The sequence below is a fragment of the Populus euphratica genome, unplaced genomic scaffold, assembly GCF_000495115.2.
Source record: "Populus euphratica unplaced genomic scaffold, PopEup_1.0 scaffold151.1, whole genome shotgun sequence".
In the NCBI taxonomy this organism is placed as follows: domain Eukaryota; kingdom Viridiplantae; phylum Streptophyta; class Magnoliopsida; order Malpighiales; family Salicaceae; genus Populus; species Populus euphratica.
In genome coordinates this window covers 483481-507166 of record NW_011500039.1, presented here as the reverse complement: position 1 = coordinate 507166, position 23686 = coordinate 483481, and the positions used below count along the sequence as shown (strand labels likewise).

Sequence of the window (23686 nt, the reverse complement as noted above, 5' to 3'; positions counted from 1 at the left end):
TGAGGGATGTTGGGTTCAATTTACACACTCAACCTAAAAGAAATTGGGTTCAGCTTGTGATTATACCCGGAAATGATCAGGATGGACATGCCACATCTAACGTAAAGTTGGGCGCGTTCGCATTCCTGACTTAATAGAGGATTGGACTTGGACACCTTATAGCCCAATATAGGATTGGGTGTCAGCATGTCCTAGCCTAATATTAAGTTGGATATAGATGTGTCATGACCCAACCTAGAGCTAGGTATGAACATTATCCTACCCAACTTAGAATTGAATGTTGTCATATCATAGTTCAACATGAAATTAGACACCAAGAAAAACATAATCTTATCTTAGATCGTGACTTTCTTGTGCTGGTTTTTAAACGAGGTTGGTTTACAGAAATGAGGACCCATCATATCGTAATTAATATTCATACATTATCATATCTAGCAAGCTTAATTAGGAAAGGAAGGTCATATAACAAATTAAATGATGAATAATTGCTAATTAATGGTAAGTTAATATATCAATATTTTACTGTAACACACACACACCTACATGCAATTAATGTATCAATATTTGTCAACCAAAACGGGTGTATCTGTGCCATCATCCGTGTCGTCGTTTTCTTTTTCCTGCACGAGCGGATGAAGATTTACATTTGGATTATAGTGTTGAATCACCAAAACTGATGCTGTATTGGAGAAGTTGGAGGTTGCCAAAAAGCTTCCAACAGGACCCAGTTCTGGAGTGTCGGTTGAGATCAACAGAGGAGCTATGGGTGGCATTCTTCCTACCATGAAGAGATTGCTCTTGCTCATTGATTTCAATGCTGCAACAACGTCTGCCTTACTCTCTACCACTCTTTCCTCATGTGTCACTGAATCTTGCAGCTGTTTGGCAGCATGCTGGACGAATTCAGAGAAGAAGATCTCGCTATCAGCCTGGCTGTTATAATTTTTATCATTCTCAACCCTGATCACATTGGTATCGTGGCCTTCTAACGTGAATAGCGTCTTCCCTGATGCGGGCACCAACTTAAGGACCGTAAGCATGATTCCAGGGTGCTCTGCCATTCTCATCCCGTAGGCTAGAGCTTCCATGTCGTCACTACCTCCAAAGAAGGGGACTACAATCTTGTAGGACACATCACTGGCCGAGACTTGGGTGGTGCCTCCGAAGCCACGGTCAATGAGAATACCAACAGAACATGGAGAATGACGGAGGACGCGCTGGTTTACCTCCTGCAGCGAATGCCCCAAAGACTCCAAGCTTCCGTCCACTCTCTGGTGCTTGTGGAATGGGAGGAGAATCATGGCAGCACGCTTTTGGTGTGCGCTGGTGCAGATGTCCTCGTAGATAGTGCTGAGAGCAGAGATGGCAGTCATGGGACGGATGGTGACACTGCTGAGTTGCTGATAAGCTTCAAAAGCAATCACCATTTGATCTCTATCATCACGTTTCTTGTTCCAAAAAGGGAGTCCATTTTTGCGGGCTTTATGAACCATTGAAATTGCAGATGATCGCTCTGAAAGTTCCATGAGGTGCATGGCATACACGCAGAGGCGTCCTCGCTTCCGTGTTCCTCGGGAACACTCCACAAGGTTGATCATAGTAGGAATATTGCGGCTGCTATGGAAGCAGGCCAGCAGTCGAAGCTCTGTGTCAAGATCCTTGCGTTTGACAGTACGGTTCTTGTAAGGCGCTCCCTTTCTAGCAGGCTTATACACGGCCATCACGATTGGCGTAGTGATGAAGGTGGTGAACAGCGCCATTAAAACTAAAACGGCAAAAGTCTGATCATTGAGCACCTGCATAAGACACAAGCGCTACGAATTCTGAGTGATGCTGCCTAGAGCTAGCTAGCTAGCTAGCTAAGCAATGAACATGAGTACTTGCCTTGCGATCCTTGCCAATATTGAGGACAATGAGCTCCACCAGGCCTTTGGTGTTCATTAGGAATCCAAGAGCCGCAGCTTCTCTAAAGGGCACCTTAAAAATCATCCTTGACACAAGCATTGTCCCAATTATCTTACCGAAACAAGCAGTGGCTATTACGAGCACAAGCAAGCCCCAAGATTGCGCTCCACTTATGGTTGCAACGTTGGTCTTGAGCCCGCTGGATGCGAAATAGAGTGGCAGAAAGAGCCCCGCCACAAGATCCTCTATCTTCTCTATAAGAACCCCGGGAAAAGGACTGTCCTTGGGTACTAAAATTCCCACCACAAAAGCTCCAAAAAGGGCATGTATGCCGATGGAGTCGGTGACGAAAGAGGAAGCCAACACAAGTGACAACGTGATGCAAATGTAGATCTCTTTCACCGGCTCGCCGTCAGGGCTGCGCCGGGCCATAAGCTCCAGTAATGGTCTTATGACATAAACGGAGAACACAACAAACCCCACGCCACAAAGGAGGACCCATAAGGAGATAAGCGGAGAAGTGTTGCTGCCTGAGAGAGCAATAGCAAGTGCAAGGAGAATCCAGGCAACAACATCATTGACTGCTGCTGCAGACATTGCTATGCGGCCCACATCGGTGGTTAGAAGCTTGAGTTCCGCCAAAATACGGGCCAGGACTGGGAAAGCGGTGATGGAGAGAGAGACGCCCATGAAGACAAGGAAAGGGGCGTGAGCGCTTCCTTTGGATATGGTGGAACGAAGAACAAATGAGGTGCCGATTCCTAAAAGGAAAGGAAGGGTGATGCCAGCGCCGGCTATTGCCAAGGACTTCTTTCCAGTGCGACGAATGGATCGAATGTCAAGCTCTAAACCCACCAAAAACAAGAAGAAAAGGAGACCGATGTTGGCGACCGTGTCCAGGACAGTCATGCTCTTGGGTGGGAACACCGTGTGAAGAAATCTCTCGCTTCTTCCCAATGCAGATGGTCCAAGCAGTATTCCTCCCTGCAGAAATTTCTCAACTCCTTTTATCGAAGAACAAAGTCATTGATATATAAAAGATAAGATCACATGCACAATGATGATGGTATTCAAGAGCAGAAACTTACAATGATCTCAGCAATGACTCTGGGTTGCCTGAGGGGTTTGAGAAGGAATGCAAGGGTCCTTGTAAAAGCGACGACCAAACATATCTGAAGGATCAACAAAGGGAGCGCATAATCTAATGGATTCTCATGCTGAAACGCTCCATTTGACGTTGCCTTCATAGGCTTTGGCAATGCAGCTGTTACATTACTTGTGTTGGCGGCCATATTCTCACACGAACCCTAGATAAACACTATTTTTTTACATATATATAAATATAACATGAGCAACAGAACCCTACAGGTTAATTACCAGAGAGGAGGAAAAACTGGGTTTCTCAACAAGCTTAATTCGAATCTTTTTTCAGGGAAAAAAAAAAAAATCCAACGTAAAACTATTCATAGAGCACGCGTATCATTGCTAATACATTTAAATTGAGGGCTAGCCAGCTGTGGGGAAGAATGCATGAGCTGCGTGCGCATTTTGTGCAGAAGGCAACCTTCCTCCTTGTCGATCCTTATTAATAGCGATTACATCTTAATTAGGCAAGCTATTTATGAACTGTTAACAATAACAATACTATTCCTCAAGGGGGACAGCCCAAGGCAGCTAAAATTGAACTGTTAACAATAACAATAATATTCCTCAAGGGGGACAGCCCAAGGCAGTTAAAATTTGGAATGTCTATTTGGGCATATCGAGTTAGACCCTGGAGAATACATAGGATCGCTATGAAAGTGGGAGGAGGGCTTCTACTTGTTAAATGCTCAGTGATAGCTAGTTAGGGTTTATAATTTATTTTTGTATTTTAAAAGTATTTTAAAAATATAAAATTTATTTTTTATTTTTAATTAATTTTTTTTAGTGTTTCCAGATTATTTTAATATGTTAATGTTAAAAATAATTTTTTTTCAAAAAAATATTATTTTAATATATTTCCAATTAAAAAAACTTTAAAATAACTACTATTATATTTTCAAACACCTCCCAAAATTAGTTCTTAATTGGATGTGCTTGAAATTTTATTTTTTTTCTTCGATCACAGTTTTGAAAAATATTTGGTAAATCAACATATATTATAGTTTTTATAGATTTGTATGTATTTCAATGAAAACTCTCTTAAAACTTTGGTTATAAATTTATATATTTTTTAAATTTATTTATTCAAGTCACGATCAGAAAAGCATATCAAAATACCAAATATACACTAAGACTATTATTGTATCTATATGTATACATGTCAGCTTGATCTGCTGGCTTCATTTAAGGAAGCAGGTTCCAGTTCTGGTGAATCTTTTGTGATCTGCACGCACTTCTCAATTTCTAGCAAATAAATATCTAATGAGCTGCAATAGAAATAATGAATGAGTTGATAATAAATACTAAAATAATTTGAGAAAAATAACAAAAGAATCATCATACAAATGATAGTAATCGGATTGAAGTGGACTGAAAAAGAAAGCATGATCTTTTGTGCTTGTTAATCATCTTTTGTATATCAGAGCTTTCTTTCAATGGAAGTAGATGTGTTGTCTGTTCGTTTAGAAAGGCATTAAACTGATAAAATGCCGGGGAAAAAAAACACAACATGTTTTAGAAATTTTGAATCCGTTCAATTTCATGTTTTAGGTGTCATTTAAACAGTTTTTGAGTTGAAAAAAAAAAAAAACATGTTTTTTATAGTTTTGACAATAAGATATCAGAATTATATATATAAAAAAAATCTAGAATTAACAGCATTATTTTGAATTATGAGCATAATTATAAAACCTGACTTCCATGAATCAATCCGAAACATCTCCGATGCAAGATCCAAGTCAACAACGAACTGATTAGTACAACAATGGTTGGATATTATGGTGATCGTGATTAGGAACAAAAGTCATTGATTAGAAGACTTGTGAGTAAAATTGTTCAGTGTAGCAAGATCAGATCAATACGTGGGTTATGAGTCCAGCAATCCCAATGCCAGAACCTTGTCGTTCGGCAGTTAAAACGAAGGACGACGTTACTTCCTGAAACAGAACAAGGAACCGTACTAGAAAGCATCGCCAATCCTTGATTTTGTAAACAGGATCGGATCTCATTTCATTGTGGCTGACAATATTTTACTAAAATTATCGCATGATGCTGAACAAGCTCACATAAATAAAGCTATCGTTGTAGCTTTTATCCGTCAAAAAAAAAAAAAAAAAACTAGCACCAGATCAGAATTTGTTCAAATCAACTACAACAATATGCCTGCCCCATATCAGGTGGGTTGTCATGTGGTGTTGCTCCTGGTATTCAGCTTCTCCAGGATGGTTCTTTCAGATGACGTGCATGCAAGCATCAAGAACAGATTAGGCAATGGGGAAAACTTGAGCATACATTGTCAGTCGAAAGATGATGATCTTGGCCAGCAGGACATAGCCGATGGAAGTGAATTTGGTTGGGACTTCTCAGTCAATGCATGGGGAACTACTCTACTTTATTGTGATATGGAATGGGAAAATGCTAGGAGATCCCATTTTGATGCATACTCGTTTTCAAGGGATCACACAAGATGCGAGACTCAATGCTCGTGGCTAATATCAAAAGAAGGTATGTATGGGATGAATGGACAAACTGGATTTTGGGAATTCATGTATGATTGGCCGAACTGAGATGTGCAATATTTAACCATGTGGGCAGATATAATACCTATCGATTATGTTGAAATTAATTTGCAAATAAATGAGAGTGTTAGTCCCACTACTTGGACCTCTCAGATGCTAGATCAAACAGAGCTTCGGTACCATAGAAATAACCACTTAAACTCAAAGGTCTTCACTGCTATGTAAATATGCTAAAGATAGGCTTTTTGCTTCAATATGCATGCTCAACATGAAGCCTTCTATCTACATTTGAATCTAGGGATGTGATATATCTAAATACTTGGCATGAGAAAGGTTGTTCCAAGAAAAAAAACAACTTGCTTATAACCTCTTCTTATCAAGTATTCAAAGACAACAGAAGTAATCATAATTAAAGACACGATTTCAAGTGGCACTGTTCTTCCCTTACTTAATACCGGTATAGCTAATGACTGACTGGGATACTGGATTTCCTCACAGAGCTTCCATAGAATCGTTTGCTCCTTCTTTTCTTTTCCAGCATAAATGCTCCTATCACTCTCCTAGCAATCAACTTTACGTTGTACTGAGTTGCTACCCCAATCGATTATGGGCTTATGCATTTCAGCTCCCAACCCACTGGTAGGAGAGGAAAGAATAGTTGTCAAGTTCAATGTGAATTCCATCCATCAAAATATGAGGACACAGTTGAATTTGATTTCCTTTTTTCAAATATAAATGATATGAATTGACCAAGAGAACTAAAGAGCTTTTCCACTTCCAGTAATTAACAAAATTACAGAGTTTCACCCACAAATTCATGCATGATTCCATCACAAAGTACAAAAAGAAAAGGAAAAAAGAATGCTCAAAAGTGACTGACCAATCACATTTCTAGAATTGCAGGCCATTTTCCCGAGCTGCATCTGCAAGGGCTGCTACACGCCCATGATAAGGGTACCCACCTCTGTCAAAAGCCACCTTAGTTATACCCTTCTCTAAACAAGATTTTGCAATGACTTCACCTACCTTCTTAGCTACTTCCTGGTGAGAAAGGAAAAGGTAGTAGAAACAAAAGATTAGCTTGCAATCAATGAGAAATAGTTTGGCAAAACGGCAGCAGCACAGAAATGAAGTGATTCAGGGAGGGTTGTAGGTACGGGGATCATAATTCAGTCAGCAATGCATCAAAACGCACAAGTATTAAGGCTCCGTTTGTTTGCGTCTGCGTTTTGCCCCAACCACAAATTTGAAAGTGTTTGGTTCACATCACAGTTTTACTCCAAACTCTATCTTTAAATCTTGGTTAAGAAGAAGCAACAATTTGTAGATTTTTAAAAAGACGATCACAGAATAAGAATGAAGAAGTTGGCATAGCTAAAACTATGTAGCTGTAATAGACATTGGAAAGGAAAAGAAAACATCAAAGAAAGACTGTAGCGTTTGTAAGCTTACAATGGTTGGACCAGAAGAGTAATCAAAGTCCTGAGCGAAGGGCTTCTGCATGGTTGAAGCGGAAGCGAGCGTGTGCATCTTTGTATCATCAATCACTTGGACGTAGAGATGCTTGTTGGAACGGAAGACACACAATCTAGGCCTATCTGGAGTCCCTTCCACCTGAGACCAAGATTCCACAGCCAACTCAAGACCAGCCAAGACAACAATCCAAAGCATTAATTAATTATGAAAAAATGTGGGAAAAAAAGGGATTTAGCTTTTTATATACAAGTTAAAGGAATTTTAAGACCCCATCTGAGGTGGGATTATCTAAAAGTCATCACATCACATAAAGAAGTGCAAAGAGAGAGAGACCTTCTTTCTGATACGAATATGGCGAGCAGTCCTGTCTTCGCGTCTAGTTTTGGCTTTGGCTTCAACTGTTACAAAGCTTAGACTTGGGCTTGCCCTCTGCTTGGCTGCTGCCACCGATGCCCGGAGCTGCTGCCCCCCACTTCCTAAGAACCCACTCCAAAGAGAACAAGTACCGCTGCTCCCCATTCTTCTCCTTTCTATCTTCTCAGAATCTCTCTCTGTCTCCCCCTTGAAACAATAACCCTGCTCCCCATTCTTCTCCTTTCTATCTTCTCAGAATCTCTCTCTGTCTCACCCTTGAAACAATAACCCGCCTCACCTTATCCTTCCTCACAAAAAACATTTTCTTTCAGAGGAAGACTTTTGGGCCTTCTTCGGCCCATCTCTCCTTCGATGTTCATATCATTGGTTTCTTACGAAAATTTAAATTAAGAATTGAAAATTTACCCGTATTTAGTGTAAATACAGAGAAAAGTAAATGAGTTAATAAAATATGAAAAATTTATTAATATTAGTTGAGTATTAAAATAAAAATTTTAAAGATATATATATAATTAATTAATTTTTATGCAGGGTATTCTTTGAAATTGTTTTATTTGATTATATAATAATAAAAATAGATTTTCATTATAAATGTCATAATTTAAATTTTTTAGAAAAGATTTAATTACTATTATAAATTATATATTTTTTAACTAATGTATTTTTTTTAAAAAATTCATATATTTTTCTTTAGCTTTTTTTTAATTACTTAGAAATTGTAATTAATTAAAATCAATATCAATACTAACAATTTGAAATAAATATAAGATATTAACTTAATCAAAACATGTTTCCTTACTTATGCCTTTTTTTTCCTTAACAAGTCTTTTTTTCTAGACAAAAATTTATTATATTCTTAAAAGCAAGTTTTAATAAATAAATTAAAAACAATGAATTATTATTTTTGATGGAGATGTATTAGTAAATTTTTTTTAATAAAATTAATATTTAAAAATAGATATTTCATTCACATTTAGAAAATTATTTATATTAGATACATACATACCTATTCAAAACAATAATCACTAATATTACCATAGATAATGCTAACATTATTTAAAAATAATGGCATGATTGGATAGTTATTTAAAAATAATTTAAATAATTTTATTAAAAATAATTTAATAAAAAAATATATAAAAAAACAAACACACAAAGGTTAGGCATGCATGCCTAACCAATATGAAAACCTATGTGCTCTTGTTTTTTATTTTTATTTTTTATAATCAAGGATCATTCTCTTAATTGTTTTTTTAAATTAAAAACTAACTGTTCATTTCAACCTTTTTTTCCAATCATTGGAGATACATTTAGTAATTTAAAAATTGAGATTCAAGTTTTTATACCCCTAAAAATCTAAATTTTAATAATTTTTTTTATAAGAAAATATGAAGAATCTCACAGACCACTGTAACCCTGTTTCAAACAGCAAAAAATATTTTAATCGGATTAAAAATATAAATCAAATAAATTTTTTTTACAAGTTTTGATATATTTTTCTCAGTGTCATTTGAAAATAAAAACTACCTCCCTTAAGTTACACTTTCAAAGACAAATCCATAGTCATCGAAATAAAAATCCATGGTGGTTGGAAACGGCTATCTAAAAGCTTTTTCTTTGTTCTTGATTTTCTAACGACTTTCTCTATGTTTTCTTAAATTTTAGGGATTGGAATGCAAATTAAATAAACTTTATGATATAAATGAATATTCTAAAACTGGAACATACTAAACTTTAAAAAATTAAAATAGAGGGATTAAACTATATTTTGACACACCTTGTTAACAAAAAGTCTACATTTATTTTTAACAAATATTAATTTTGATGGTTGTTGTTTAATTTTATTTTTTTTACAATAATTAAATATTTTCCTATGTAAATTTGATATGTTATTAAGCACCAAAACTAATTGATATAAAAAATAAATTTTAATGACTAAATTGAAAAAAATTAAATTTGGATAACCAAATTTTTTTTTATATATATATATATAGTTTTTGAATAGTGATTTCACTATCATGATGACAAAGAGAGGGCGTCATGGTGTTCTACCATCGTGTTGTGGTTTCTTTATTAAAATAATGCTTATGAATTAGTGATTTTAAACTCGGCCCGGTGGTCGACATGACTCAAGACTCGGGTTATTAGGTTTTGATCGGGTCACCTAGGTTAACCTTAATTTTTTTATAAATCAAAACAATATTGTTTTGGTAAAAAAATATAAAAAATAGTCAACAAGTTACAATCAGGTTTTTTATGATCATTCGGATCATTAGCCGTCAAGTCGACCTGGTCAGCTTGTTGGGTTGATCAAGTTAGTCGAGTTTTTAACTATTCTTATTTTTTTTTATAAATCCAACCCGATTCCAGACCCAAATCAGCCGAGTCCCGAGTCAACTCATCAGGTCAAGCTAGATTTTAAAACTATGCTATGAATACTAATATTTTAAGAGATGGACAAAAAAGGTACACCATAGTGTTTTACCATTCTATTATAGTTTTTGTTTTTGTTAATCAAGTGCGCTTAAATTGATAAATGTGAAGTATTTTATATATAATGTTAGAGATTTGGATTTTTCTTTTAATTATTTTCACATGGGCTAAAAGCCCATCATCGATCAATTTAGCAAAAGTATAAGCCCAAATAGTAGGCCCAAGCCCATGATTAAAAAAAATCCAAACGTAACCCAAGCCTATATCATAAATAGGTCTACTATACCCTAATAGTCTATTTTTGTCAAGTTACCATGTCATTAAAAATTAGCTAATCCAGCTAAGAAGTTCCTTGTTTTTTGTTTTTGGTGTTTTTTATATTGTTTTTAAAGTATTTTTCACTTGAAAATATATTAAAATAATATTTTTTTTATTTTTAAAAATTTATTTTTATTATTATCAAATTAAAAAAATACAAAAATACAAAAAAATACGAGTGATTTTTTTTTTTTTACAGAAATTTCCACTAAAATTTCAGCAAAGTCTTCTCTATACCGGAAGGTCCCAAGTTATCGACATATACTCTATTTACACTTTTAATATCTCACATCTCATAACTCAATCACGACTTAATCGTCCTCGGTCTCAATCTCACAAATATTATCATCATCACAACCATAATATTTATAACATACATTAAACAACAAATATCACTATAAAGAAATAAATGAGATAAATACACATACATAAAACATGATTATATAAATTTCAGAGTTAAGTTCATATATTCATATTTAAACATCAATTATATAAATGAAGTTATATAAATGCTTTAATATTTCAAAATACAAGGAGATACTCCCTTGAACTATATAACAAAAAGTGAACAAAAACTAGGATCTATTCCTTTTGCGCACACAATGGTCTTGAAACAAAATACATATTATTGAAACATGAATATCACAATAAGTATAGCAACACAAATATCCAACAATTTAAAAAGGCAACACATGTATTCATATTCTATTCACTTCTTTATTTTTGTTTTTATTGGAACTCTTTCTCATTTAACTACTAAAACTCTTTCATCTTTCATTTTCAACTTCCATTCAAGATTCCAATTTCACTAGTATCATCATTATCTCATAGGTGTCGATGCTTAGTGATCCCCATACCCGGGATCCTAATATACACTAAATGTATGTTAGTTGATGTATGATGATTTTCTTACCCAGGATCCTAACATACACTAAATGTATGTTAGTCCATGCCCCATAGACATCGATGTATGATGATCCCTTTACTCGGGATTGTAACATACACTAAATGTATTTTAGTTCATGCATAACGATCTCCTTACCCGGGATCCTAATATACATTAAATGTATGTAGTCCATACCCTATAGGCATTGCATAGCGATCTCCTTACCTGGGATTCTAATATACATTAAATGTATGTAGTCCATGCCCTATAAGCATTGATACATAGTGATCCCCTTACTCGAGATCCTAACTGTAAACCCCAGTATATATATATATATATATATATATATATATATGAGAAAAAATAGTCTCGAGAATTGAATAAATTAATTGATATGACTTGTAAAAGTATGGAATATAAAAATCTGATTTTTTACGAAAAATTACAAATTGGCTAATTTTATGTTATAGCACGTAACTTTCAATCTAGTTATCAGATTAAGTTAAAATTTTGCATGGAATCTTATAAAATATTATTTTAACTTGGGTTAAAGTTTGAGAACTTTTGGAATATGATAAGAATTTTTTTCAGATAAAAGCACAAATAGCACAAATGAGTGTCTAGAAATTCTTTAGGGACCAAATTGAAACTTTGCCCAAAACAATCCTCTTTATAAGCTGCCAGCAATAAAAAAAGAAAAAGAAAAGAAAAAAGAGAGTGTACAGCCGGCCAAAAGAAGAAAATGTGAAAGAGGGTTTTTGGCATTTTTCATGGAAATTGCTTGAAAAATCAAAAATAAAGTGTAAGATAGAAAGAGCGTTAAGTAATTAAAGAGAGAGTTAACATTAAGAGACTATAAGGAGTTTAAAGATTTTAAATGTTCTTATAGAGAAATAAAAAAATTAAGCTTAGAGAGAAGTGTGAAGGAAAACTTGATTCATTCAACTTGTTTTGACTTTTGATTTTTCATTCCTTAAGGGTAAGAAAACTTTTCCTGATGATCCATTATATTGCTTTTCATGTTTGTTATTAGACTGAGGAGAATTGGTATTATGTGATGGTAGGTTCTTGATGTTATGATGATTTGAATGCATGGATTTATATTAATTACATGTTTATTAAAGGAATAAATGTTCGGGCTTGTTATTAATTAGGTTAATTAAAAAAATGTATTTCTTCCTTTGTAATGAGAATTTAAGCCAAGGGTGGATTTTTGAGGTGATTAGGTTGTTGAATTAATGAAAAAAAATTATATTTAGTTATAATAATTGAGTATTTGGTGAATGAAGATTGTGTAAAAAAAAAAAGAAAAGAAGGAGGGGAGTAAAAAAATGGTTTTCGCCTTGGGTTTGCTATTGATCCCTTGTTATGTTATAAGTAAATATGATATTATTGCACTGATTAGTAAAATTTCATACAAGGATGCTTAGTTGTTGTTATGTATGACTATGTAACTCTTAGAAAGGTGAATTTAACCATGGAAAATATAAGAAATAAAATTTCAAGCATGAAGAAATTAATAAATTGTATTTAAATAGTGAAAGAAAAATAACATGAAATGATGTGTTGAATTAAGTGTAAAGGAATTAAATTTCCTTTAATTATTGGAAAACATTTTATAATGATATAAGATTCCCTTATAATTATGGTGAATTAGAAGTTTAGATGGATATAGCATTATATGAATTATTTATAGAATTATTAAAGAACATGAACTATGTTAGAATAATCACAATAGTTTTGGATGTTAAAATTATACCGATAAAAAATCTTATTTTGTGATGAAGTTTTAAGAAAATTATTAGGTGATGAAATATTGAAATTATAAGATCTTTTAAATGAAACAGGAGAGGTTGGAGGCTCCAGACAACAAAAGGGAGTTACTAGTTGAGCTTCACCAGTAGGAAGGTATTCGATATCTTGAATTTTTATAGAAAGATTAATTGAAAAACTTGTGTTAATTTTAATTAGAAATTCTATAATTTATGTTTGATGTTAGCGGATAAACATATTTGGGCGAGTGAATTAATGCCCGGTAATTGGGCGAGTGAATTAGTATCGGTAATGGGATAAGTGAATTAATGCCCAGTAATTTGGTAGATGAATTAGTACCAGTAATTAGACGGATGATTTAATACTCGATAAATGGGTGAGTGAATTAATGCCTAGTAATTGGACAAAAGAATTAGTACCGGTAATTGGACGAGTGAATTAATGCCTGGTAATTGGGTGGCTAAATTAGTACCAGTAATTGGATGAATGAATTAATGTCTGATAATTGGGCGGGTGAATTAGTACTGGTAATTGAGCAGATGAATTAATGCCCAGTAATTGGGTGAGTGAATGGGCAGATGAATTAATATCCGGTAATTGGATGAGTGAATTAATGCCCGGTAATTGGGCGGATGAATTAATGCATGGTAATTGGGCGAGTGAATCAATGCCCAACAATTTAGCAGATGAACTAATACCGATAATTTGACGGATGAATTAGTACCGGTGATTGAACGAGTGAACTAATGCCTGGTAATTGACAGATGAAATAGTACCAGTAATTGGGTGTATGAACTAGTGCTCGGAATTTAAGCAAATGAATTAGTGTCCCTAATGAGGCAGCAATACCTCGTGAAATGGCTAATATTGGAATTTAATTAGATAAATATGGGGGTGTAATTTATTAATTATTCATAATAAAGTATATAGAAAAAAAAATATTTATATGGGTGCAGTGAAATGATACATTGCATTTATTGATAATTTTGTTGATAAAACATTAATATTATTTTCAAGACCCTCACGGTAGTAGAATAGATCCTGCTTAAATATATGCTACTTTTTGTGTATTTATCTTGATCAACATGTATTTTGAGAATTATGAATGATGTAAAAGAGATTGAATGAACCTTTATATCTGTAGAACAAAACTTTTATATGTAATTAATGTGTATGCCATACTTAAGAATATCTTTATATTAAATTAAGTATTTGCATTCTATCATGGTTACTCATATGATTAGAAATGTTGGAATGATAAAATAATGGGGGTGTTACATTCATAATTTAAGTTTTTTTGTTTTTGTTTTTGATTATGCAAGTTAAGTAAACCTTAGAATTGTTTGTTTATTTATTTATTTATTTTTATTAGTGATTGCATCTTGATTATTGGACAATACCTTTTTTTTTTATGATGTGTTGTTTGGGAAAGAGATCCAAGATTATTGGACCATGATTATGATATGAGTTGTGTCAGGAATGAAGATGTTGATAACTTAGTGTGGTCCTGTTACAAGGGAAACTCTGCTGAATTTTTAGTAAAAAAAAAAAAATTAAATTACACCGTATTAAATTTTACACTTTTAAACAATTTGTTTTAGTTGTGACACTAACATACACTAAATGTATGATAGTCTATGCATGGTGATCCCTTTACCCAAGATCCTAATATACACTAAATGTATACTAGTCTATGCCCTATAGGCATCGATGCATGGTGATCCCTTTACTTAGGATCCTAACATATACTAAATGTATGCTAGTCCATGCCCTATAGGCTTCGATGCATGGTAATCCCCTTACCTGGGATCCAACATACTTTAAATGTATCTTTTTAGCCGAACAAGTAAGTGTTATTCTTCAAAATAATAATGCTTTGAAATATAAAGATCCTGGTTATCCTATAATTTCTTACTTTATTAGAAAACATACAATTAAAAGAGTTTTACTTGATCTTGGAGCTAGTGTGAATTTACTTCCATATTCAGTTTATCAAAGTCTCAATCTAGGTGAGTTAAAACCAACTTTTGTAACTCTTTTACTTGCTGATAGATCTGTAAAAGTATCTAGAGAAATAGTTAAATATGTATTAATACAAGTTGATAAATTCATTTACTCTATAAATTTTGTTGTCTTGGATATACAACTTGTTGAAACATTTAATCCAATTCCTATAATTTTATGACATTCATTTTTTGCAACTTCTAATGTATTCATTAATTGTGGGAATGGACTAATGAAGTTATCATTTGAAAACATGATATTGGAGATGAATATTTTCAACATTTGCAAGCAACCTGAAGATAATAATGATTTACAGGAAGTAGATCTTATTAAAGAGTCAGTTTATGATCAATTTAAATATACCTTAAGTAAAACTGAGTTTGATGAATTTGAAGAATTGCAAATAATTTATTCTTAAGAAGAAATAGAGGACAAGAAAGACATTAAAAATGTTGTTATGGATCTTTTATCAAGATTGACAATAGATTTGACATCTAACATCACACCAATCAATGATTACTTTCCCAATAAATCTTTACTTTCTCTTAGTTCAATACGCTAAGAATATCAGTTTTCTTACTTCAAGATTTTTCCCAACTCATTGGATTACAGAAGACAAATGAAAGTTTTTAAACAAAGTGAAGAACTTTTATTGGGATAACCCTTACTTATTCAAATATTGTTCTAATCAAATATTTCAAAGATGCATTTAGGAGAATGAGGTAAGTAGTATTATTAAATTTTGTCATTCTGAGACACGTGAGAATCATATCTCATAAAAACGATGATTGCAAAAATCTTATAATATGAATTCTATTGGCTCACCATGTTCAAATACAAACATGTGTTTTGCAAAGCTTGTGAAAATTATTAAAAGTCAGGATTTATTTTAAAATATAAGGAGTTTTTAGATAATCTTCTGTTGACTTTTGAGACGCACCCTAGTGGAGATATGCATTGTGCAATTCATGATTTATGACTATAATTCAATAAAGAACATGTTCAATATAGTCTTGGGAATCTAACTAAAAAAGACCATATTTGCTGGTTTTTAAGAAAATTGGATGGAAAGCCTATCCTCGACCTATAGAGGGCATTTAAGTTGTTCTTGGATGGAAAATCAAGGGAAGATGTGAGCCAGAATCACAACTACAATTTAAGCCTTAGTTTGTAAGAAATTGTGTCTTTTAGTTTTATTAATAACATATTATTTTGTTTGTTATTTCTTATATTTGTTTTTAGTGTATTTCAAGTTTGTCAATGTTCGTTGTTTCAGGTGCTGTCTTTTATATTCTTGATTAGTACTTAAAAGTGCATTCTCATTAAGGATTTATGTCATCATATTGCACCTAAAGTATCATTAAATTCCCTAACAAAAGCATGTTTTATATTAGCAAGTCTAAAAATATAATATACCATTAGTAAATCCTATAACCTTGATATATATTTTATTATTGTTTAATCCTTACATCAATATCACATCCCAAAACTTTCTTCAACTCTTTTTTTTTGTTAGTATTCTTTTCAAATCTTTTTCTTTATTTGTAATTTATATAATTCACCTCCTTATGGTTCGACCTCGATCTTGCCGGGTTATTTTACTTTGACACTCCTGCACTTGGGATAAGAAATCAACTCTTTGATCGTGTTAAGTTTTTGGCGCCATTGCTGGGGAGGTAATTTATTGTATACATTAAATATTTTATTTTATTTTATTTTATTTTCACTTTTATTTGTTTTTCTAATTGTTGTTTCTTTTACTTTTTCTTTTTTCTTTTCTTTTCTTTTGTATTTGCATAAGAGTTTGGACATGTACATTAAGTGGTAGACTTTCTAGAAAATCCCCATTTTCTTCAGAAAACATGGCCGAAGAAGATAACCAATCAATTCATAATGAGAATAATGAGAATAATCGTGTTAGAACACTTAGAGATCATATGAATCCAACAAGAACAAGTGCACCATCATGTATTGTTTTTCCTCCTGATGCATCTCATTTTAATTTTAAGCTAGGTATTATTCAACTTTTATCCACTTTTCATGGTTTAGAATTAGAAAATCCATACTTGCATTTAAGAGAATTTGAAGAAGTTTGTAACACTTATAATGACTTAAATTGTAGTATGAACACCATCAAATTAAAGTTTTTTCCTTTCTCATTAAAAGATAAGGCTAAAATATGGCTACAAAATATTAGGTTAGGATCCATTCGTGCTTGGGATGAAATGCAGCAACAGTTTTTAAAGAATTTTTTTCTTCTCATAGAACAAACTCTTTCAAAAGACAAATCACCACTTTTACTCAAAAACCAAGAGAAACATTTTACAAATGTTGGGATAGATATAAAGATTTGCTTAATACCTGTCTTCATCATGGTTTTGAAACATGGAGATTGATCTCATAATTTTATGAAGGGTTAACACCTAAACATAGGCAAATGGTGGAATTGATGTGCAATGAAACTTTTAAAAATAAAGACCCTGATGAAGCAATGGAGTACCTAGACTTGCTAGCTGAAAATGCTCAAAATTGGGACATCACAGGTACTTGTGAGGCACCAGGTAAAACTCAACCTCATACATCTAATGGAGGCATGTACAGCCTTAGGGAAGATCATGACCTCCAAGCTAAATTTGCATCTTTAGCTAGAAAAGTTAAGGCACTAGAATTAAAAAAGAGGGGTCAATTAAAATCTGTTCAAGAAATTATGTGTCAAATTTGTGAAACCAATAAACACTCAACTAATGATTGTCCAACTTTGCCTTCTTTTAAGGAATGTCTCCATGAACAAGCCAATGCTTTAAATAGTTTCCAAAGACCAAGTCATAACCCATACTCACAAACGTACAACCCTGGTTGGAGAAATCACCCAAATTTCAATTGGAAGAGTGGTAACAATAATGCACAAACTTCACAGCCACCATTTCAAGCACAACATAATTTTCAAAATTCTCATGGTTATGCACCTCCTTATATTCCCCCTCCTAGAAGAAATCCTGAGAAAACATTACATGCATTCATTGAAAAGCAAGAGACAATCAACACTCAAAATGCTCAAACCATGGCTGATTTGAAAGATACTCTTGCAAAGTTCACATCTGCTCTCAGTTTTCAGGAGAAAGGTAAGTTTCCATCTCAACCCCAGCAAAATCCCAAAAGGCAATACAATTCAAGTACAAGCAGTTCCGGAAGCCAACATCTAGATCAAGTCAAATCAGTTACTACTCTCCGCAGTGGTAAGGTTATTAAAAAACTCATTCTTGAACCTTGTGAGAAAGAAGATGAGTTAGTCTTCAAGGATAAGGAAATGGTTGAACCTAATCATTGTAAGGAAGAGGCTGATTCCCCACCAGTACTTCTATTTTCTCATGCTATGACCAAACAAAGGAAAGTCAATCATAATTCTAAAATCTTTGAAACTTTTAAACAGGTAAGGATCAATATACCTTTGCTAGATGCTATTAAACAGGTACCGTCTTATGCTAAATTTTTGAAAGATCTGTGAACTGTAAAGAGAAAATTGAATGTGAAAAAGAAAGCCTTTTTAGCCGAACAAGTAAGTGCTATTCTTCAGAACAATAATGCTTTGAAATATAAAGACCTTAGTTGTCCTTCAATTTCTTGCTTTACTGGAGAATATAAAATTGACAGAGCTTTACTTGATCTTGGAGCTAGTGTGAATTTATTTCCATATTTAGTTTTTCAAAGTCTCAATCTAGGTGAGTTAAAACCTACTTCTGTAACTCTTTTACTTGCTGATAGATCTGTAAAAATGCCTAGAGGAATAGTTGAAGATGTATTAGTACAAGTTGATAAATTCATCTTTCCTGTGGATTTTATTGTCTTGGATATACAACCTGTTGAAGCATGCAATTCAATTCCTGTTATTTTAGGACGTCCATTTCTTGTAACTTCTAATGCATTGATTAATTGTAGGAATGAGGTGATGAAGTTATCTTTTGGAAACATGACATTGGAGATGAAGGTTTTTAACATTTGCAAGCAACCTGGAGATGATAACGATTTACAGGAAATAGATTTTATTGAAAAAATAATTTATGATCAATTTGAAAATTCTTCCAATGAAACTGAGTTTAATGAATCTAAAGATTTACAAATGGTTTGTTTTCAGGAAGAATCAAAGGAAAATATTTAGAGACCAAAAATTGAGGAATTACCACCACGATCAATTGGGTCCATACCTTCAAGTGTTCAACCACCAAAACCCGATTTGAAGTCATTGCCATGTAATCTCAAATACTCATTTTTGGGAGAAAATGAGACTTTTCCAATAATAATTTCTTCCAAACTTAATGTTTATTAAGAAGGTAAGTTATTACAAACTCTGAAAATGCACAAAAATGCATTAGGATAGACCATAGGTGACATAAAAGGAATTAGTCCTTTGATTTGCACACACAAGATTTATTTGGAGGAAAATGCTAAACCCTTTAGAGAAATGCAACGAAGGCTTAATCCTAATATGAAAGAAGTAGTGAGGAATTAAGTCATTAAACTTCTAGATAATGGAATCATTTATCCTATTTCTGATAGCAAATGGGTAAGTCCTACCCAAGTTGTACCTAAAATCTGTTAAAAATGTTAGATCATTTTTAGGACATGCTAGTTTTTATAGAAGGTTTATCAAAGATTTTAGTATAATATCTAAGCCATTGTGTAACCTTCTAACAAAGGATAATGCTTTTGAATGCACTAAACATTGTGAAGAAGCCTTTATTAAACTTAAAAACCTGCTTACATCTGTTCTTGTCATTCAACCTCCTGATTGGTCATTACCTTTCGAAATAATATGTGATGCTAGTGATTATGCCATGGGTGCTGTTTTAGGACAAAGAAAAGATAAGAAACCCTATGTGATTTACTATGCAAGTAAAACTTTAAATAATGCTCAAATAAATTACACTACCACTGAAAAGGAATTACTTACAATAGTATTTGCATGTGAAAAATTCAGATCTTATCTTGTTGGCTCATCTGTTATTGTTTTTAGTGATCATGCAGCGTTAAAATATCTTCTTTTTAAGAAGGATTCTAAAGCTAGATTGGTGCAATGGATTTTGTTACTTCAAGAATTTGATATCACAATCAAGGATAAGAAAGGCATCGAAATGTTGTTGCAGATCGTTTGTCAAGATTGACAAATGATTCGAAATCTGACATCACACCAATCAATGACTACTTTCCTGATGAATCTTTACTTTCTATCTCTACAATGCCTTGATTTGCTAATATTGTTAATTTTCTTGTTTTAGGACATTTGACAGCTCATTAGAATACCCAAGATAAAAGAAAATTCTTGAACGAAGTGAAGAACTTTTATTGGGATGACCTTTATTTATTCAAATATTATCCTGATCAAATATTTCAAAGATGCATTTCCAACAATGAGGTAAGTAATGTCATTAAATTTATCATTCTGAGGCATGTGGGGGTCATTTTTCGTCAAAGAAGACAACTGCAAAAATCTTACAATGTGGATTTTATTGGCCTACCATGTTCAAAGACACGCATGCATTCTGCAAAACTTGTGAAAATTGTCAAAAGTTAGGATCTGTTTCAAAACGTCACATGATGCCTTTAAATACTATTCTTGTCATTGAAATCTTTAACTGTTGGGGTATAGATTTTATGGGTCCATTTCCTCCATCATTTGGTTTTGTGTACATATTAGTCACAATAGACTATGTTTCAAAATGGATAGAAGCAATTCCAAGTCGTAACAATGATCATAAAACAGTCATCAAGTTTTTGAAAGAAAATATTTTGAGTCGATTTGGAATTCCTCGGGCCATGATAAGTGATGGTGGAACACATTTTTGTAACAAGCCATTTGAGTCTTTAATAAAGAAATATGGAATCACACACAAAGTTGCCACCTCTTATCACCCCCAGACAAATAGACAAGTAGAACTTGCTAATAGGGAGATCAAACAAATCTTGGAAAAAACAGTGAACCCTAATCGAAAGGACTGGTCTTTAATACTTAATGATGCGTTTTGGGCCTATCGAACTGTTTTTAAAACATCATTAGGTATGTCACCTTATAGGTTGGTTTATGGAAAACCTTGTCATTTGCTTGTGGAACTTGAACACAAAGCTTATTGGGCTATTAAAGCTTTCAATTCAAACCTGGATGATGTTAGCCAGCTGCGTAAGTTACAAATAAATGAGCTTGAGGAAATAAGAAATGATGCATATGAGAATTCAAAAATTCATAAAGCAAGAATCAAAGACTTTCATGATAAAAGAATCTTGAGAAAAACATTTGATGTTGGTCAAAAAGTTTTGCTTTATAATTCTCGACTCCATTTATTTCCTGGAAAGCTAAGATCAAGATGGAGCGGTCCATTTGTTGTGAAACATGTATATCCTTATAGGGCCTTTGATATTGAGAATCCAAAGAATGGTAATGTTTTCAAGGTCAATGGACATCGTTTGAAAGCTTACTTTGATAATTTTCCTAGTGAAAATGAATCCATTGGTTTTAATGATCCTGTATATAAAGGTTGATTATTTTGTTTTTCTCATATTTTTTTATGTTTCTTTTTTTTTATGTGTGACTCTTATTTTGTTAGTCTTTCTCCAACCCCGGTCAAATGACGGATAACAGTACTCCGTGACTCTTAAGTCGGTTCCTTCACTTTCCCATTATAATTGATATCTCTGTATATATTTATTCAATTCCTTGTTCCTTCTCTTTTCTTTGCATCTCTTCTTCTCTTCTCTTTAAAAAAAAAAACAAAAATGGACACCACTCTTGAAAAATTAAAAAAATATTTTATGAATTTACCGTGCTACGTGTGAAAGATTGAGGTTGTTAATGAACCATGGAATTCCTGAAGATATTCGCTGGATAATTGAAGCAAAAATCCGATTATCAAGTGAGTCTTCCAACACTTTTATTTCATACATGCCTAGGATAGGTAAAAGCACTTTTGCAAAGAAACGTCGTGCAAAATGACTGAAAGTCTGTCACCGATGTGCCAGATGGACTTGTAATGCAAAATGTCATTCTTTAGGAATGATATCTATAAATTGTGAAGATAAAATACAATTCATTAAGGATGGCCTGAGTAAGGAGGTCATTCTTTAGGAATGATATCTATAAATTGTGAAGATAAAATACAATTCATTAAGGATGGCCTGAGTAAGGAGTCTTTAGATAATCTTCTATTAACTCTTGAGACGTATCCTAGTGGAGATGTGCATCGTGTAATTCATGATTTATGGCCTCATTTTCATAAAGAACATGATCAACTTAGTGTTGGGAATCTGACTAAAAAAGACCCTATTTGCCAGTTTTTAAGAAAACTGGATGGGAAGCTTATCCCCGACCTATAGAGGGCATTTAAACTGTTCTTGGACGTAAAACTAGGCAAAGATATGAGCCACAATCACAACTGTTTGTACATACATATTGTTTAAAAAAATAATAAATAATAAATAAAAATAAAAATAAAATAATAATAATAATAAATAAAAAAAGAAAGAGAGAGAGAGAGACTACAGCTAGCCTATATATAGGTGGTATGATTGTATTTTTAATTTCTCATCTATAAAATCTCTCTTCCTTCCCATTATTTCTACTCAACCCATTCATTCAATAGATAAGAAGTGTGTAGAAATGACAAGTTCCTCTGTTCCTAAAATAAAAAATATTTGTGTCTTTTGTGGATCTAGTCTTGGGAAAGAAAAAGAGTTTTTAGAATTAGCAAATCATCTTGGTCGGGTGCTAGCTGAGAGAAAGATTTATTTAGTGTATGAGGGAGACAGCCTTGGGTTAATGGGGGGTGTTTCAATAGGTGCATTTGTAGGAGGCAGTCAAGTTTTGGGGGTTGTCCCCAAAGCTTTAGCCGAAGGAGACATCATTGGAAAAACAATTGGAGAGGAATTACAGGTCTCCACAATGTCTGATAGAATGAATATAATGTTTAACCATGCTGATGCCTTCATTGCCTTACCAGGTGGTCTAGGTACATTGGAAGAGATCTTTCATATTTCCTCTTGGGCCCAACTGAACATTCACCATAAACCTATAGGTTTGTTAAATATTAATGGTTTTTATGATAATTTGTTATCTTTTCTTGATCAAGCTGTGGAACAGGAATTTCTAACATCTTCGGCACGACAAATCATAATCTCTGCTGCTACTGCTGAACAATTGATTGACCAACTACAATCTTTCATCCCTGTAATTGATCCCTCCATGAGTCAACTCAATTGGTCAAACATGAAACGCCATAAAAAGCTTAAATTGGATTTGAGCCTTAGTTTGTGAAAAATTGTGTCTTTTGGTTTTATTAATAGCATAATATTTGTGTTTTGTTGTTTCTTATATTTGTTTTAGTGTGTTTCAGGTTTGTCAATAGTCGCTGTTTCAGGTGATATCTTCTACACTCTATCTTTTTGCTTAGAACATTGAGGACAATGTCTCGTTTTGGTTGGGGGGAGAGGGTAGTAGTTGATATTAAAAAAAAAAAAAAAAATTTATTACGTAACTTTATTTTCTATTATTTAAACCATTTGCAAAACTATTGTTACTAGGATGGCAGAGTAACGGAGGAACTTTAGTGACTCTTGAGACGCATCTTAGTAAACATTCTTAACAAGGTCTATTATAATACTTCTTGAAATATTTAGGTTTACAAACTCTTGGATTGTTATCTATAGATTCTGTTTATATGCTCATCTAACAAGTATTTCTAAACCTTCATTTTCACACACACACTCGAACATATGATTGTGGGTTGCACATTGGATTATTACATTATTTGTGTTCTTTTGTTAAAGGTAACAACTAAGGGAAAGGGATAGTATATAATATGAAAAAAAA

The 23686-nt window shown here is 33.2% G+C and overlaps 2 protein-coding genes across 2 annotated transcripts; both read right to left on the bottom strand.

The window, feature by feature from the left end:
• Nucleotides 1-529: 529 nt before the first annotated feature.
• LOC105107208 (cation/H(+) antiporter 19-like) lies at nucleotides 530-3581 on the bottom strand. The gene is made up of 3 exons (XM_011001050.1): nucleotides 2994-3581; nucleotides 1885-2889; nucleotides 530-1796 (listed from the first exon to the last, which is right to left on the bottom strand). Exons 1-3 carry the CDS (start codon nucleotides 3195-3197, stop codon nucleotides 558-560), a joined length of 2448 nt encoding a protein of 815 aa, XP_010999352.1. The 5' UTR covers nucleotides 3198-3581; the 3' UTR covers nucleotides 530-557.
• Nucleotides 3582-6303: 2722 nt separating this feature from the next.
• Nucleotides 6304-7629, bottom strand: LOC105107207 (50S ribosomal protein L18, chloroplastic). Its single transcript, XM_011001049.1, has 3 exons — nucleotides 7377-7629; nucleotides 7020-7181; nucleotides 6304-6608 (listed from the first exon to the last, which is right to left on the bottom strand). Exons 1-3 carry the CDS (start codon nucleotides 7560-7562, stop codon nucleotides 6459-6461), a joined length of 498 nt encoding a protein of 165 aa, XP_010999351.1. The 5' UTR covers nucleotides 7563-7629; the 3' UTR covers nucleotides 6304-6458.
• Nucleotides 7630-23686: the final 16057 nt, after the last annotated feature.